The sequence below is a fragment of the Neltuma alba genome, unplaced genomic scaffold (genome assembly GCF_004799145.2).
Source record: "Neltuma alba isolate B1F8T4 unplaced genomic scaffold, ASM479914v2 tig00010691_pilon, whole genome shotgun sequence".
Taxonomy (NCBI): domain Eukaryota; kingdom Viridiplantae; phylum Streptophyta; class Magnoliopsida; order Fabales; family Fabaceae; genus Neltuma; species Neltuma alba.
Window position 1 is genome coordinate 257,409 of NW_021635531.1, and position 18,969 is coordinate 276,377.

General features: G+C 33.5%; 1 protein-coding gene, 1 long non-coding RNA gene and 1 pseudogene across 2 annotated transcripts; 2 read left to right on the forward strand and 1 right to left on the reverse strand.

The window, feature by feature from the left end:
• The first annotated feature begins 1,841 nt into the window (after positions 1–1,841).
• On the forward strand, positions 1,842–2,350 carry LOC114758411 (uncharacterized). The gene is made up of 3 exons (XR_003741794.1): positions 1,842–1,943; positions 2,065–2,175; positions 2,275–2,350. It is a non-coding gene; the product is annotated as an uncharacterized LOC114758411 (long non-coding RNA).
• Positions 2,351–9,092: 6,742 nt separating this feature from the next.
• Positions 9,093–9,668, forward strand: LOC114758397 (probable disease resistance protein At1g52660). The gene has a single exon (XM_028947437.1). It carries the CDS (start codon positions 9,093–9,095, stop codon positions 9,666–9,668), a length of 576 nt encoding a protein of 191 aa, XP_028803270.1.
• A 2,447-nt stretch (positions 9,669–12,115) lies between these two features.
• Positions 12,116–16,448, reverse strand: LOC114758398 (uncharacterized; annotated as a pseudogene).
• Positions 16,449–18,969: the final 2,521 nt, after the last annotated feature.

An 18,969-nucleotide genomic window follows, 5' to 3' on the forward strand; every position in this document is an offset into this window, starting at 1 on the left:
TCTCGAGTGGGTGCGCTAATAATTAACTGGAAAAATATATCTATAATATTTGATGACAGTTTTGCAAAAAAAAAAAATCCTGTTTACTTTTATTTGATTTTTATTGTTTTAAATAAAGTGATTTATTTTTGTATATTTTTATGTGTTATTTTAATATAATTTATTGTTATATTTGCAGTGAAACCATTTATTCAATTCTCATTTGGTTGTCAACTTTTTTTTTTCAAGTGAAATCATTTAAATTTTATATGGATTAGATTGTACATAGCTTTCAACATTTGACAAAATAAGTATTTAAATTACAAATAAAAATTGATTGTAAGCTTTTAAAATTTTTATGTCACAAATTTAAGAAAATGCACATGGCATATCTATTCTTCAAGGTGCTATAGGTTATGTTTGGTGAAGTATTAAAAAATAAGGGATAAGAATTGGGATTGAGTTGAAAACATATATTAAAAGGATGCTTAGCATGAGCGATTTTGTATCACATGGGATTAGGCAATCCCGCGATAGATAAGATTGGAAAATACCACCTCCCCTTATGGTATTTCCCAATCCCACATATATGGATTTGTCTAATCTAAAGTATCATACAATTACTCATACTAAACACTCTTTTAAAATAGTTTTGCACTTTCAATCTCAATTCTTATCCTTTATTTTTAATACTTCGTACCAAACAGGACCTATATGTTAAGTATGAATGCTAGCCATACAATACATATAAGTATTTCGCCATCATGAATAAAAAAGCTGACTTTGAGGAAAGATCATATTGTATTTGTAGTTGAATTATTTTCAAAATTAAGATTTGAAATTTGTAATCAAACTTTTGAAAAACAAAAAGGAAAGATACGGCAACAGAAAGAAAGAAACAGAATTTTCCTTTTTTGAGAGTAATGCCGTGAGGACAAGAACTGATTATTAATTATAATTATAAATGAATAAATAAACAGAAGCGGTTCATGTAAATAATGTGTTAATCATATAAAATTAGAAGTCCTCCTATATGGCATGAGAATATTCAAATTCAAATTATTTAAAGAAAACAGGCACGCTACTCCAAGTACGACTCTGTTTCCAGTGGGCCTGCATTATCTTCACCATATATAGTAATCAATCAGACATCGAAAGGCAATATTGGATTATTATCAACTCCTATTTTAGTAGCTGCCGGCACCATGAGAGACAGAGATCTTTCTTCTTATCGCAGGTTAGCTGATTTCTATAGTGTATATAAATTGCCATTGCTTGCTTGTGAAGTAGCAGAGAGTTAAGTTTGTGAATTGAAGGAAGAGAGATCTGGGATTGCAGCGCAGAGAGAGACAGAGAGAGAGAGAGAGAGAGAGAGAAGGAGATGGAAGGAAGTAAAGGTGGTGAAGTGAGAAGGATCCATATAGTGTACTTCCTTAGTTTGATGGGTCGTTCTGAAGAACCTCATCTCATACGTATTCATCGTCTGGCTTGCAGTGGAGTCTATCTTCGAGGTGTTTTAACTTCTCTGTTTCTTTCATTACATTCCCGTAAAATTCCTTGCACGTTTCTGTTACCTTTAAGAAAATTGTTCCCACTTGCACGTCATGATTTGTTGACTCTCACTTCCAATGTTGTATGCTTCCCTCTTCTGTCTTTTACTACTTTCTTTCCTTCCCTAAATTTTAAGGTTTTGGACTTCTCTTTGGAACCTGAAAACCACATTATTAAGTGTTGTAAGAAAAGTTTTTGATCAGTCAAGATTTAGTGGAAACACACGGATAAGAACGGCGTCAACTGTGGTTTTGGTTTTTGAGACGCTGGGTCTGCAAATTACAGGCTCCTCTGTCTCTGTGTGTAGCACCCTGTTCCTCGCTTTCTCAGGTCATGATTTATGGACTTTGTTTATGTGATAAAACATGTGAAGAGGTGGATTGGAAAGCAAGAGGGAAGGATTTGGCAGAGAGGTATGCATGGTCCTACAAGAGGAAGAATGAATTGTACCCTTATGCTCTGTTTTTGAATTTTTTATTTTTTATTTTTGGATTGAGTTGAAGTATGTGATCTGTGGATTTAAATTGGGAGCAGTAGGTACGACACAGGGCAGTTGTGGCAAGACTTGTTGGATGATGACCTCATTACTCCACTCTCTGATAATGAATACGTCCTCAGGATCTCCAATCCAGTCTCCCCCTTTTGGTATGTCCTTCAAATGAAATAATGCAGCATTCTCCTTCAGTAACAATTTTCAGAATAAGTTGTGTCAGTATTTGTTGAGAAGCCTCTTTGATTATGCAGAAACTGTTATGTTTGGTCCAAGGAAAGCTTCCATATTGAACGAGGAGATTCCTGTTCAAGTCTATGATACAGAAGGCAAACAGCTACAGCAGAAGCACCCATTGCTACCAAAAGAACTTCAACTTGAAAGATTTCCATATTTCAAACCAAATTCTCCAGACAAGCTATCATCAGAAATGAGTTCCGATAGGTCCACATTAGCAGATGGAAGTGAATCTGGTGAAGTTGAAGCAGACAACTTGAGAATCACTCGCTATATTTTTCTCTGTATCAACCCAATTCGATGAACATGAGCAAGCATCAAAGAAACGAAACTGACAAAACTGATACGTCAGAGACACTATTTTATATATCACTATCATCATCATCTTCTTCTTCTTCTTCATTATCTCCCTTGAAAGGAAGCAAGAGATTTTCAACTGGAGCTTCTAATTTGTTTCGCAACTTGATCACGTGTGGATGATAATAACGTTAATGCACAGATTCGCAAACATGATAGATTTGGAGAAAAAGCTGTGAGGAGAAGAGCACAAACAAGAAGAAGAAGAAGCTAGACAAGTTTCTGAATCAGATTTCTCACAAGCCATTTGGTGGGTCAACTTTCTCTAGATGAGAGGACCTAGAAAATATAAGAAAATGTATTGCGGGGAAGACAAACGGGATAGGTTTCGAACACGAAGGCCATTCACGTGAAATAGTCATTCAGAGTCTGTTTGCCCAGAAGTCAGAATCTGCCTTTGCACAATCCTTCATTCTCTACTTAGGCAGATTCAAGATTGATCAATCTCCGAAGTTGCGCTGGGATTCATTACCTTGATTTCTTGATTACTTTGCTCGATCAAATCGCATGCATGTTAAGGAAAGGTAGATGATTCGGTATGTGCAGGAAGAGTAGATTAGATTTATTGACGAAAACTCAAGCCCCAAACTCATAAGCATTCATAAATTTTGGGACTAGTGGTTATAATATAAATTGAGAGTTATAAATTTTTATATATACACATATTTTTGTTATGGCCACATGTTAAAATACATATATATACTTGTAAAAATAATAAATAAATAATATTTTGGTAATTTACCATCAAAACAAAACTTTTTTTTTCCTTTTGAGTTTGATGCTTTGGTTTTACCGTATAATTTCAAAAATCGTGTGGTCTTTAGTAAAGTCACTTTTGCTGTGCTAAAAAAATTTCCTAATAATAAAGCACCATGTCATGCAGCTGTAGAACAATGTATGCTCTACGCCCTCACATGAATACTAGACTACTAATACAACGTCCCATAATCATTTATTGCCTTCCAAACAAGCCAACATGCTTAGAGTCACGATCATGTTTATTTATGAAATATGAAGCAAATGGCTGAAATAAGTTTTTGGTTTAGGTTAAAATGATGACAAGAGTTTATTTTAAACAACTCCAATCATTGAGCACCCTTCCTGTAACCCCTATAGCCTGCAACACTACTGTTTCAATCACGCTCTAATTCAAGACTCGTAATACCTTTTTATTGAATATTAAAAAAATAAAAAAAACTAAAAATTATTAAATGCCAAATAAAAAACGTCAATAAAAATTTAGGGAGAATTACAATCAAATCCCACATAAAAGAAATAATTACTAAGAGGTCCTAATAACAACCTCAGCAGTTTATAATGACAAGTCCTATAATGAGAATAATAACATCTGAGACTTGTTTTTCAATTGTTTTCCTTATTTGAGACCTCATTGTAATTCTCCCAAAAATATATTATTATTTACAAATTTAGTGTCATCAACGCCAAATAAAGTGTTGTTATCAATTTGATTTGATATTTAGTAATTTTTAACATTTTTTTGTCATTTTTCCTTAAATATTTAATGTAAGAAATTTAGATAAATTATTTAATTTTAATAAATGTGACATGATTTTTTAAAATATTTTTATGTAATATTAGATTATATATCAATTTATATATATTACATAATTTAGTCTTAAAAAATAATACATATAAAAATGAAAATAGACCAAGGTCCTACATTTAAATGCAAAATCAACGTAGCAACTCATTTTTATATTTAAGTATAAATGAGTAACATTCAGTAATTTGTTCTCTTTGATTTCTTCTTTTCAATTTGATTATGTGAACTACTATTATACTCAACTAGTTTTATTTATAAGGTACTTCTAATATGTTTTATGTAGATCAAGAAAAACCTTAAATTTCATTAACTCTCATTTAAAATTCAAAAATTTTTTAACTTTATTCCTATTTAATATACATTATATTTTATGTAAACAAATTCAACACAAGAATAAATAAATGGTAAAATTGTATATCCATATAAAAAATTTCTCTCAGTGCTTTATGAATAGGATTAGAAAATGTCTTTTTTCTTTGCTCTATGAATAAGACAAGAGGAGTATTCTTTTCTTATATTGTGAGTTGGCAAGTTGAACGCTTCGATGTAGATGCTTTGTAATACGATGGAGTATTAATTAGTTTAAAGTTTAGAGATTAGAAGTTCAACAACCAATTTAAATATGAAAATAGGTTTTAAATAAAAGGTGGTTCCCGCTTCCGCCAACGGAGTCAATGGGCCAATCAGACAAGAATCTTGTCCTCTCTTTCTCATTCACCGTTCTGATAAAGCACTCTGTCATACAGCTGGACTGTACAATACACCCAGTAATTATTTCAGGCTCACTCTTCCCCCAGAGTCCTTCTTCTTCATCATCACATTCCTATTCTGTGGTCAATCTCTGAAGCTTCTCTGCGCACAATAATCTTCGTCCCTTCATTACCGTGCTCGATCAAATTGCATGAATATTGAGGAAAGGTATACGATTTGTATCCGCAAGAAAAGTAGATTAGATTTATTGACGAAAGCTCAAGCCCCAAATTGTTGAACAGTGTTACTTCAATTTTAATTGTTCAGTGTCTATATATATATATTGCGTATGCAGGAAAAGTAATAATGGAAAAGGTAGGTGGAAGGCCAAGGGATGATGTGTGGCAACACGTTGAGCTATTGGAGGGAGGACGAAGAGTGAAGTGTAAATATTGTGAATGGGAATTCGCAGGAGGTGCTAGCAGGATCAGATCTCATATTAATGGAGAAAAAGGCAAAGGCATTCGAGTATGTCCAAACTTTGTTTCAGACAAAGGAAACTCCAAAGATCTCAGAGACAACCTCCTTCATTCTCAACAAGGTACGTAGTTATATATGATTATACTCCCTCCTGGACGATCTTTTTTCCAAGATCATGCAGAGGGGATTTTTTTTTTTTTAATAAGAAATCTCATTCAGTCATTGGACAGTCTAATAGATTATAGCATTGTCCAATGAAGCAGGACAAATCCAAGCCGAAGCTAACAATCAGGAAAGGATTCAAGTTGGGTCATCTTCTGTTTCGGATTGGGAGATTGAAGACTTGCAGGTCATACAATATGCGTTTGAATGCTTAAGGTTAGATTCATATACTTCCCACTATGTATATACGCTTCTACTATGGACATATGAATATATTTTATTTTTTGATTTGTTTCTTTAAATCACTCTGATTCTATTTTTTGATAAGTATATTGTTCTAATTCTTCAGTCCTGAAGATGAGGTTTTTATTTCCTCACTCTCATATTTGACTCAAGATGTTTTTATCACACTTAAACCAGAGACTCCTTTGGATTCATTGGTAAGCATTTATACATTCTTATATTCTGTTATAGTATTAATGACCAAGGTTTTAGTTATATTAATATTTAATTTTATGCATTCTTAGGTAATAGATATTTTTGTAGAGATGTTAAACCATGTTGAGCGAAAGAGTAAAACTGTGCCTTCGAATTGGTACCTTCCTGTGGCATTTTCGGTGATTTCCTATTCCCTTTCTCTGTATGTCAAGTAGTTTTTTAATCTAAAACTAATTCATTGACCATAACTTTTAATGGTTCGTTCATGACATAATTATAGAAAACAGCACTGGAAGGCAACATAGGTCACTTCAAGAATTTTGTCCATGGTCTAAAAATGAGAGGAAATTATATGTCTTAGTCTGAGCTAAAATCCTGTGAGAAGGTATATCTTCTCAACTCTTTATTGAAAAAGTTTCTTTGTCAACATGATTACCTTTTTTTTTCCCCTACTATATATATATATATATATATATATCAATTTGATTTTTGTTATCACAAATAATAGATATTTATTCCTGTTCACGATGAAGCAAAGTCAGATGGGGGACATTTTTATTTATATGTTATCCATTTAAAGAATAAAGAGATTGAAATATGGGATTCTCCACCCAATACATATGTGACCGAAACAGAACGTGACGAGACAACCAAAAATTGGTGAGTGTTAGGTAATTGCAATGTTTACAACATTAATCAATCAATTATTCTTTTGATTTTATACTCCTAAGATCCTTAATATATGACTCAATTATTGAGTTAGTTTTGGTCATAAATATAAGACTCATTTATCAAATTTATCAGTTTTCTCTAAATTAACCTTATGGATACTTCCTCAACTATAATCAAGTAGAAGAGAAAGATGAGGTATTAAGAAAGATGATTATGGTATTTTAGGAAAAACGTGTCATATTTTTTATAATCAACTAACATATCTAATTTTCTTAATCTAATCATATTAGTTAAATAGGTCTTATATTAAGAACCGGAGGAGTAGAATTTATGCTTTATGTGTCTAGTTGCTTGCCATGGAAAAACTCTTCAGAAATGTACCATTTACGGACTTCTGTTCCAAGATGGAAAACGTCATCCTCCCACGGCGCAATGGGTGAGTCGACAATTATTATGTAAAATTATATAAACTTTACTAGAAAAGTCTTTTATCATGACCTTATCATATATGGGTGTGTGTGTGTATTTTAATTTGTAGATTTGATTGCGGTATCTTTGTTATGGAGTTCATGGAACAAAAGGGAAATAATTCATTTCAGGTCTGACCTCTTACAAGCATGTTGTCATAGACTCTTAGGTAAGCACTCACACATGCCCACACACGGTCCTACACGAGCACGCAAGTGCTCTCTTTTACGCAATGAGGGAAATGGAGGGAAAGGTAAGGATGAGAAAATTTTAATGAGATCCATTTAAAAAAAAATTAAAAACAAAGGGATTTTAAAATTTTAATAAAGAGAATATGTAAAATAAAAAGAGTAACAAAAATTAATTAAAGACTTTAAACCCTATTTTTTTAATTTTTTAAATTGGCCTCATTAAAATTTGAAAAATTTGTAAAAAAAGACCCTGAAGATTAAAAAATTGCACACAGAAACCTATTTAAAAATTTTTTTGTTAAAACCCATGCTATTGTTAAAACCCATACTAATATTGTAACAAGTCCCTATTTGTAATTTTTTTATTTCGGCAGTTTTTTTTTAATGATTTTTCCTTCAAATTTTTCTCTTCTTCCCCTCCATTTTCTTCATCCCAAACAGACCCTTGACAGTGAAAAAGAAAGGAAGTATTTGGCTGAGAAGTTGCTCAACAGTGATCTGAACCAAGAAAAACACAGTCTCTATGACAAAGCAAGACGGCACTATGCACAATTTGCAGAGCAAGATGGCAATAAAAGATTTTGACTTGACACTGTGAATAGACAAGATCGTTTAGAAGAAGGTATGAGTATCAGCATATAGAATTTATATCCACCTCCATTTATTTCTCATTTATGAATTTGTTGAAGTTTTTAATCTTTTAAAAATTTTCATAGCTTTTTTTTTGGCCAAAAAAATTGTCATAACCTTAAAAAATTACCCTCGTCCAATTGTAACGTTCTCTCATATTTTCCCCTTCACCACTCTCTTCTCCATAACTTTTTGATTATTTAATGGGGCACAAGTGCGGAAAAATATTTAATGCCACCTAAATTTTTTGGTGACTTACGTTTGAATTCTTGAAATCCTCCAAAATGTGATTTCCACATAGACACGTAGAGCTGGGAATGCGGGCTGGCGGTGCGGATACGGGCCAGCCCGCAGCGGTGCGGGCCAAAAGCGGTGCGGGCTGAAGTAGCCCGCACTTTGGCGGGCTGGCATTTTGCCAGCCCGAGCCCGCCAAGGCGGGCTGGCGGGCTAGCCCGCCGGCCCGCCTAACTTTTTTTTTTTAAAAAAAAATTATTACTTGTATAAGTTTGGACTTAGTTTGTAATGTTAAAATTGGATTTAGAGTTTTAAACTTGAGTAATGAGTTATAATAAAATAATGTGAGGATTAATTTATAATTTGAGAAGATATTTTAGAAAAACTAACACATATTTTTTTCTAAATAATTAATTTGACTATTTTTCTTATCCAAATTAATTAAGTAGATCTTTTATGTATGTATTACATATGCAATTACATGGATGAGAAGATGTAAATATGAAATTTGGGGGTTAAAATCCTCCAATTATGTTGTATAACATATTAGAAATTATATAAAAATTTAAAATAAAATTAAAAAAAAAAAGCGGGCTAGCCCGCCAACCGGCGGGCTAGCCCGCGGCGGAGCGGGCTGAAAACAGTGCGGGCTGGAGTAGCCCGCACCTTGGCGGGCTGGCATTTTGCCAACCCGAGCTCGCCATTTTTGGTGGGCTAGCGGGCTGGGCCCGCGTTACCAGCTCTATAGACACGGAGAGAGTATACCTACGACTGCTTAAAATTTGAATGCCATATTATCTAATTTAATTTTTTTTTATTTTTCTCACTATCTTTACTTAATTATTTATTACGATTTTTGTTGCTAGGATCTTTCAAAGATTATATATTGCCTACAACAGATTCAATAGTGAAGTTTCAAAATTATACTGAACAAATATGGGAATGGATAATGAATGATAAGGTATCAACAACTGGAATTTGGGGAATTACACGTTCAGGAAAAACAGCCTTAGTAGCCCATATTTGTCACAAGCTTTTAGAAGCAGCCAATTGTGACATTGAAGTTATTTGGGTGACTGTATCACAAAATATCAACATCAACAGGTTGCAAAACAACATAACTGAATCACTTAAGTTGGATATATCTGATGAGCCTCGTGAAAGAATTGCCAGCAAATTATTTCAAGCGTTCAAAGAGATGAAGAAGTGTGTTATTGTTTTACATAATGGGGATCATTTCTCTCTAAAGGACATCAGATTTTCTATGTTAGATAATCGAATTACATTGATTTTGACCACTCGCTTTAGGGAAGTGTGTCAGAACATGTACTGTGAGAAGGTAATGAACATAGAACCGCTAGATGGAGAAAATAGTTGGGCTTTGTTTGATAAGTTTGTGGCCGATGGCTTCGCCGCCTCTCTGAACATGCCCTGTGAGAAGGTAATGAACGTAGAACCGCTAGATGGAGAAAATAGTTGGGCTTTGTTTGATAAGTTTGTGGCCGATGGCTTCCCCGCCTCATGAACTGCCCATAGAAACAAAGACAATACAAACCCTAAAACTATCAGATTCATCATTTTCTTCTTCATTGTTCTCCCGAAACCTTCTCTCTCCCTCCACATATTGTATCAACAAAAACCAGAAGCCTCTGTAATGAATGGGCCTTGCATTAATAAGGAACAAGAGGAAACAGCCATTGGGCCAACAGATGTTAGTATTGGGCTTAAAGAGTGTGGGCTAATTTGGAGGGACTACGGTATATGGTGGAGTAAGATGAAGGTATGGAGGCAGTGAAGAATTTTGTCAAGCGATCTCCCTCTCTGGCGTCTATCCTTCTCCCTGTAACCGTCCTTTTCTTCTGCTTTCCTGCTTACCTCTGAATTTCCTTTTCCTACTGCAGTGTCTTTCTCTTCTACTGTTCTGGATTTCAATTCTCTTCTACTGTTCTGGATTTCATTATTGTTATTTTGCTTGTAGTTCTGGAACCTTGTTACAGATATTGATGTCAATTTATATAAGTTTTATCCATCAAGTTGCTATTATAAAAGTGATCATAACAGCCTCTCCTTCTGTGTGTCTGCGAGAGAGAGAGAGATCAGATTTCCTTCACAGCCTTCCCCTGTTTTGGCAAATATATGTGTGTGTACAATTGTGCGTGCATGCATATTGCTTGAACTATACGGGAATATAAGCATGAATTGCATTTAGTATATTCTTCTCTCTCGTTTTCTTATGCCTTTCTGTGATAATCTCCACCAGCTTTTCTTGGAAACGACGTACGTCGAGTACTGAAAGAGATACTTGAATGAAATTTATATATATATATATATATATATATATATATATTAATAAGATTATATTTTAGGTTGGCAAAAAAAAAAAAAATTTGGTTTCTAACATAAGGGATTGACTACAATGCATATTCATACTCTTACGACTTTTACTACCACACGAAGCTCAAAGCTAATCCGTTAAACCTTTTTTTTTTTTTACTGCTAATCTTAGTGGCTGAAGAAATAACTAATTAAACTACTATTTCTAGCTTTTAATATAAGAACTAGTTGACTAATATTTGAGTAAATTAAAAAATTAGTTAAATTAGTTATTTATAATAAATAAAAGTTGTCTTTCCTAAAACATTTTTTCTAATCAAGTATATTAGATAGAACTACTATTATTACAATGATTATCTTGAAAAATAAATAAATAAATATGAGAGACATAAAGGATTGGAGTCTTATATTTAGAATTAAAATAAAAATAAAATAATTTCTCATATTAAGGAACAGAGGTAGTATAATTATGGGAATCTCTCATGTGGACAAATTAGAATATCCGGCTTATGGATTTACGAGGATCTCAATGATACTCCCAACCCCAAAGAATTCATAACAGAAAGAACTTGCCCTGACGTGAAGAGAAAGTAGGGTTACCGCTGAGAAGATTACACGCAAGTTTTGTTTAATGGAAAATTATTTTATAAACAAAACGAAATTATTGGAGTCTGCCCTTCATTCTATGTGACAAGCAAGGAGTTCTATTTTGTTTCTTTATTAATTGTTTAATAGATATTTTTAATGATAAGGGGTTGATGACCAAAAAACAATTAAAAACTTACTAGAGGGTTATTTTAAATATTTTAAAAAATATTGACAAGTACGCGTAGCTGACTCAAAATTCAAATTCAAAGTGGTTATATGTCTTTTCACTCAATATATATTGTCATGTGCTATAAAGCTACGTTAGAAAGTTTGAGAGGATCCTGTGCAACAGAAATAGAATCTGATCATGATCCGTGAAAGAATATTTAGTGACTATCTTTCCGGTCATCCTAGATCTGGTATTCAAAATTGAGAGTCCTAACGTGGCCCGTTGATGAGTTGAGAATGAGTGGCCTTACCTGGACTAAAGTTTTGTTTAATCATTATTTTAAGAGTTATTTAATATGGTATAAAATTAATGGAATAAAAAAGGCTACAACTTATTAGCTAACTTAGAAGGAAGATTGTTATGAGTACATTTTATTTTAACTTTTCCTTCCTACGCAATAACTTGACAAGAACATCAAGTAGTAATAATAATAGCCGTTGCATCAAATTTATTCATAATTATTTCATTTTTTTTTTCACGTAAGCTTTTGTTATCAAATACAAATTTGCATAGAAATGAGAAGGAGAAGATTGTTCTGCCAAGGATTTGATCAGAGAGTGCAATATTGGAGAAAGCATGCGGAAGTTTTTCTTGAATAATATGCATTACAACATAAAAAAATATTTATATAAATAGAGATCAATTTTATTTGCCTTATTTCTTTTTTCCCTTCACGGAATGGTTCATCTCTCGCTCTCAATCAGAATATTGCTTCATCATCAAGCAAGGAGTTGGGTTTCAATAGAAATAAGTCATTTGAAGATTCTAAAAAAGAGTAATTAAACTATTCATAAGAAACAATACATTTACAGGTCTTGCAATCAATGAACAACTTCATCTCCATTCTAGTTGTTCTTCACCTTCGGACCAGTGGGTCTGTGACAACCGCTCTTTCAAAACTATTTTAGATTAAATCTAACAATTTATTTGAATGATTAACCATGATAGAAAAGAAGAAACCTTAAAATTTTAAAATCGCTATCATGGTTAAAAGAAATAAACTTATAATAAGAGTAACATCGATCGTTACCTTGGGCCTTGGACTTCCAAAATCCAGAAATATCATTCAACCATTAGCCCAAACCAAACTTATATTTTCAACCATACGAACTGATAAATCAGTTTAATATAAACTATAGAGCTCATTAGTCAAAAGCCAACACTTTCAAAGGAGCGTTACACGCAGAGTCTAAAATGCCTCGGGCCTACTCACGCCCTATCATACCAGATAGTAGTAATTAAAAGTATTATTTTACATCATGATAGTAGATGAGCCCTATGTGGCAATATATAACAAGTCAGCACATAGAACAAAAGCAGGGAGGCTATACAAGCTAATCAGCACACTATGCCTCCGGAGCCTTCCCTGATGGGCCACCACCTGAACTATCGCCTGAAAATGTTAAACCACGGGGTGAGACAAACGCCTCAGTAACCAACTTTCCAACTCATCATACATACTAACACGTGCTCGTGAGGTGTCAAGTGGGACAGTTATTAATTCTCGAGAACTATAGATATATCCATAGAAATATAATTTCAATCATCCAAACCCTCACTATGGGGGCCAACACACAAGCCACATAAGTCTATCCCTCACTTTGGGGGATCAATCAAACATATGGGCCTATCCCTCACTTTGGGGGACGAATAAGAAGCCACAAAGGCCTATCCCTCATTATGGGGGACGAAAGAAGAAGCCAACCAATGTGCACCAATGGCGGCCTTACCACGTGGTAGGATAGGACTCAATCCAAAATCCAAATAACAACCAATCATTCACAATATAATAAAAACGTCTCAATCTTTTCTCAGTATAATCCATAAGATATAAATCATATATCTTTTCCAAACTTCTCAATTACCATTCCAAAAATCCCACAAGACAATTTTCATAGCTCAAAAGATATAACATATCTACTCAAGTTTCAAATATCAAATATTATTCTAAAAACAGCAAAATACTCACAAACAATATATTAGCACATATAACAAGTGGAAAGTGGTTACCTCTCGCCAACGCAATACTAAGGATTACCACAAGGTCAATCCTTTGCTCAACCAATAATTAATCTACACAATTAATATAACCACATATTAATATAAATTAATTAATTAATTAATTAATTAAACTTCTCTATATTATTTAAATTTTTACTCTAAATTCCCGCAACTCTCATAACTCAAAAATTATTAAGTATTTTAAAAACAACTTAAAATTTCTAACAACCCCAAATTATTTATTTACCACCTCCAAATTATTTACCACCATAAAAAAAGATTTTCAACAATTTCCAAATATAAAATTATTATGTTATAAACTCTAAAAATCTTCATTTAAGTTTAAACCTCAAAATCAAACTATCAAAAATTCAATAATACTTCAAATATTTATAAATAAATAATCTAATCAAAACTTTAATGGTATAACTACCATATATATATTTTTCCGTAAATAATAGACTTTTTATCTACAATAATTATTTTAAAACCTCCAGTCACCCAATAAATAAAACTAAACCGATTAAAATCTCAATAATATATCAAACAATCCAAATAAATTATTTAACTTGAATTTAATCGGTAAAAATATGGTATATCTCATACATAACAGATTTTCCACTAAATAAATTAATTTAAATACTAAAACTAGCAAATAGAGAAATCTAAACAGATTAAAATTAACAACTTATTTACTTCTAAATTTCTATAGTCATCTTTTGTCAAAACTCAATAGTTAAATCATATACAAGTCTCAAAATTTTCTCCAATCACTATAGTAATAACGTAAATAGGAAGCTTAAAATATACAGGAAATATTTGTAAAGAAAGTTTGATAAAAAGAAGTAATTTTATGTACCTAAAATATCTTCAAAGCTTGTTTCCTCCTCTACGGGTATGCTCCTCCCACTCTATCTCTCTTTCTCTCGTTCCTCACCCACTCTATCTCTCTTTCCTCCTTGCGTCTGATGCGGAAATGAATTTGGAGGAGGGGGGTATTTAACAACCTAACATTTATTGAGGGGGTTGAATTCTACCGCAACCCCCTCCAAAATTCCACACGCAACGTCAACTTTCCACCGAATTCGGTGGAAAGTTGACTTATATATATATATATATAAATATTATAATAAAATATTATTATATTATATTATATTATTTTATTTTTCTTTTCTTTTTCTTTTTCTTTTTTAGGGTATTACAGGGTCCTTCCTCTCCTAACAGTTCGTTTGACAAGCTTCTCACCAGTTTCTCCAAAAGCTTTTTCAACTTCCCAAGCAACCATTTCTCCATCTTCTTCAGCTCTTCTGCAATATCATAGCTTATCTTTGGACCCCATTCTCTGAAATAGTTCAGCCACAGCGGCTCCACAATCTCCGACCCTAGATACTCAGTAGAAACCACTTCATATCCTACCCCCATGTCCACTATCAAATCACTTTCCGTAGTACTGTTCCTAAGTCCAACACTATTACCCCCTTGAGGATTGAGCCCTGCTCTGGGGTAAAATGCATGGCCATGAAGTGAAGAATATATGACAGGTTTGTTTCCATTCTTGAATTCAAGATTGAAGGAATCAACCCAGGTACCGCCACTGTGTTGTGAGAAATATACCTTTCTGAGTTCTCTATCGAAATTGCTCACTCTTAGTGTCACGTGTTACCAGTCCCCCACATGTTGGCCAATTTTCCCCAGTGAAATAGTGATGAACTCTACTTTTGCTCTTGCTAGTCCGTTGAATGGATAGTATACCCAACAGGCTATGTCCGTGAATGTTCCACCAAACGTGGGTTTTATGTGCATATATGCTTTTGAGCCTTGTAAATCACCCCTTTTAACTCTTTCCCTGTTGGCTTTGTCTGTTGGAAGATCTAGCCAATAGGAACCATCATTGTTATGATCTTGGGGAAGATTAGTGCCATTTGGTTGTATTGGGGTAGGTTGTGATTCTTCTCCTCTTTTATAGAGCAATCCTCTATTGGCGAAAAACCAGTTTACAGAGGAAGGGAGGTATTGTTCTTTAGGATGTAGGTACACTATTAGAGAGTAAACTTGGACTATTGCTTAATTTGTTTTAGATTTGGCATAGAGGTGAAGTAAAAGTTGGTGTTTTTCAAACAGGATATAGCCAAAGGACCAGTAATTCCATGATTTTGAGCTAGAAAGGTGTTCCTACAAGAAGTCCTGGAGCTTGAGTTCCCCTGTTTCTTGGTCTTGTTTCATAGAGATTGAACCCATTAGAGTCACTGGATTTTCCTAGCCCCCAAATCCATCTGTATGTCTCAATCTCATCAGTGAGGTCTAACCAGACACATCGAACTTTATCCAAGGAAGGCTTGTCCAGTGTTGTGGTCACAACATGTCCTGCTGCTGTATAGCCATTCGGAGGGCTTGGTTGCCAAAAATAGGTTGAGCCATTTTGATTGACTTTTAAGGATTTGGTATTCCATATCAAATTGTAGTCAAGTGGTTCCTTTAGAGCTGGGTTAGTGGTTGAAGAGTTATCTTTGGCCACAAGAACCCAACCAGAAAAGGGCTTGTTGTTAGGTTGGCTATAACAACCCCACATACAAAATCCTTCTGGTAATCCTGTTGGTTCAAAGATTGTAGCCCCAAGATTATTCGGACCACCTTCATACGATGTCCATACTTTGTTAGATGTTGAAACCTGCGCCACTTGTGGCTCACCCAAATTGATGATCCCACTAGCAAATCCATCACCTACGTAAATGTAAAATGATAATAATATTTTGTCCTAAATCAGAGTACAATCTGTGATACATGGGGTGTTATGCATGTTTAAGATATGAAATAACTGTGTCTCTGAATTCTAAATTCTTTGCAAAGAGATGCTACAAATATGGAATATGAGCTTAAGTGTACTCAAAAAGTGTTCAAGACTTATGTTAAACATGTTGATGACATGCCAAATTATTCATATTGCTCTGCATCCGTTATGTTCTGCATCTTTGCTTTTATTTTTTATTTTTTTTTCCTGTGAATGTATCTTTGCTTTTGAACAATAAAGGAGGGAAAAAAAAGTATACGAAGATAATAACTACTACCTGGTGGCCAAACTGGTGTTGGAGCAGGAAGCTTGAAGGTGGTATCAATCGGAAGACTTTGATCCTTCTTCGTAAGACAATTCCCCATCTCTGGTTTTGACAAAACGAAAATTGAATCCAAAGGTAAGATGAATAATAATGGTCAGATACAATAACTACGGATTTTGCAAGGAGCATGTTCATTTGACGATAGAAAAAGTTTGAGTGAAAACAAAAGGGTCGGCCTAATTGATGATGTGTCGTGCAAGGAAGCCATTTGATCTCTATATGCATATAATTTTCTCTTTCTTGCCGTTCTTGTTAATGCTGCCTTGTTAACCTCGAATCCTTCTTCAAGATGCATGATTTTTAGTTTGAATGCTTGACTCTGATTTAGAACAAGTATCAAAGGGATCATATTGTAAATAAGTAAATAAAGATGCAAGATTTTTAATTTGGGGACATGTCTTTTTTGGGGTTTGTTGATGAGGATATATCTGACTTTGTAAGAAAAGACATACACATAAGTAATTGCTTGCCAATAAACTTGGATTTCCAAGTTGCCATTCGTAATGAACTAATCCTCAAACGGCTCACTTTCTTGTTTTTTTCATTTTTATTCTTGAAAGACTCAAACATCTCATTTTAAGCCACCATCGTTAAATACGCTCAAGGAATATTTTTTTTTTCGGTTAAGAAAATCAACTGCGAATTATTTCTTTTTGGTTCTTGTTTATCTGTTTGCTCTTAGGTTGGAAGCTCTAACTTGAATATCAATATAAGTTTTCTTTTGATGGAAAAAAAAAAATACCATATGAAGTTACAAGGGATTTGACTTTTGGGCTCATATCTTGTGATCGGATGCGAGGGAACATGTTCGGCAGTTTCGGCACTGAAGGGGAGCGAGTAAAAGACATTAGGAAAAATTAGAGAGAAGAATTGGAAGGGTGTGATATTTATTAAACAAAATATTAAAAATCGTAACTATTTAGATGGAACAAAAATCAAAGAATAAAGTAATACACAGTACCCTAATATTATTTTCTTATAATATACTACCTCTGCTCCTAAATAAATTAAATTAGTTATTTGTAATATATAGGTATTTTTTTAAAAATATCCTTGATAATCAAGTATGTTGACTAGAATTATTAAAAAAAAAATATAAATATGAGAGACAAAATAAATTTGGATCCTAGATTCAAGATCAAAAATAAAAGATTATGGGTATTAAGGACGGGACGTAGTATATATCTAGCACCGTAATCTTATTTATGATGTATCCATTATTCTAATAATATTATAATATTATTTTCATATGCATCCAACAACTCCCCATGTTACTTTCTGATTGTATGCTCCAGCATTTTAATTTTATTTATGGTTTAGGATTGTTAATGAACTATAAATGAGATTATGGGTTAAAAGTCATTTTTATTCCAAAAGTTTTCACAAAAAAATTGGGGGTGTCAAGAAAATCTTTTTTTAAAGTAATGTTATTCAGCAGTTAAAAAATCGGGGCAATGACATCCTTGGCCTACCAGATGCAAATATCATGCAACACAATAAAAAATTTTTAAAAAAAAATGAAAATGAGAGAGGGACCAAAGACGAACGCGTGATGCGCCTTCCATCTACCCCGACCTTTCTTCGTCCTCCAATTTCAATCCTTAAAGCCCACAGGATCTGATCTGTCACTTGTTTCCCTTGGATTTGAATGTCACCCCAAAACGATCCTAACCTTATCCCTAACGGCCAACCATCTGACTGAATCGTTTTGTTCTGGAATGCTTTGCAATTAATTATGGGTGAAGATAGGCCGATGATGCTCTGGAACCACGAGATTGGGACGTCGGCAAGAACCAGATCAGATTGGAAGGATTCTCTTGTGTCCATTGCAGAGAGAGGTCGGATGAGGCATCTAAGTTATTGATTTTTAATGAAAGAGCCTAAAATAGATGGGTTGTTAGAGCCATCGATATGGAGGCATAAATATCGGCAACTTGCTTAAAAGCTTATCCAAATGAGTGGAAGGAATATATTAAACATTATTGTCAAGCTCTGGCTCAGTAATCAGTTTTCAATTAACAAACAAAAGAATCAACAGACATGCAATCAGAAGGTGGAGTCCGACTGGAGCGTGATGATCGATAGTGTCGGTGTCGGAGCTGATCATCACGCCGACATAGGATAACACAGAGGAGGGGTCGAGATACGGGCGGCCACAAGAGATTACAAATATAAATTTAACTTTCTAATTTGCTCTAAATAAAAGAATCCAATCTATTTTCTCTCTCGTATTTATCTATTTGTTTCAAAGTAATCATTATAATAATTGCACATGTTAAATGTTATATCAAAATAGTTATAACTAATATATATGAGTGACAATGATATTTTAGAAAAGACAACATATATTTATAACAAATAACTAATTTAATAAGTTTTCTAATATACTAAAATTAGTCAATTAACTCTTATATTAAGAGTTTGAGGTAGTAATATGTTTCAAATTCTTCCGCCCCCACGCCAATGCTTTTTTAGAAGATTCTCTTAGTTAGATTTTATGATTTTAAACAAAAGATTAGAATTAATAAAAAACAATAAATATTTAAAATTAATTTGTTTCC

What these genes read in the sequence shown, in the direction of transcription:
- LOC114758397 (XM_028947437.1), top strand. Translation starts at nt 9,093, where the DNA reads ATGAATGATAAGGTATCAACAACTGGAATTTGGGGAATTACACGTTCA.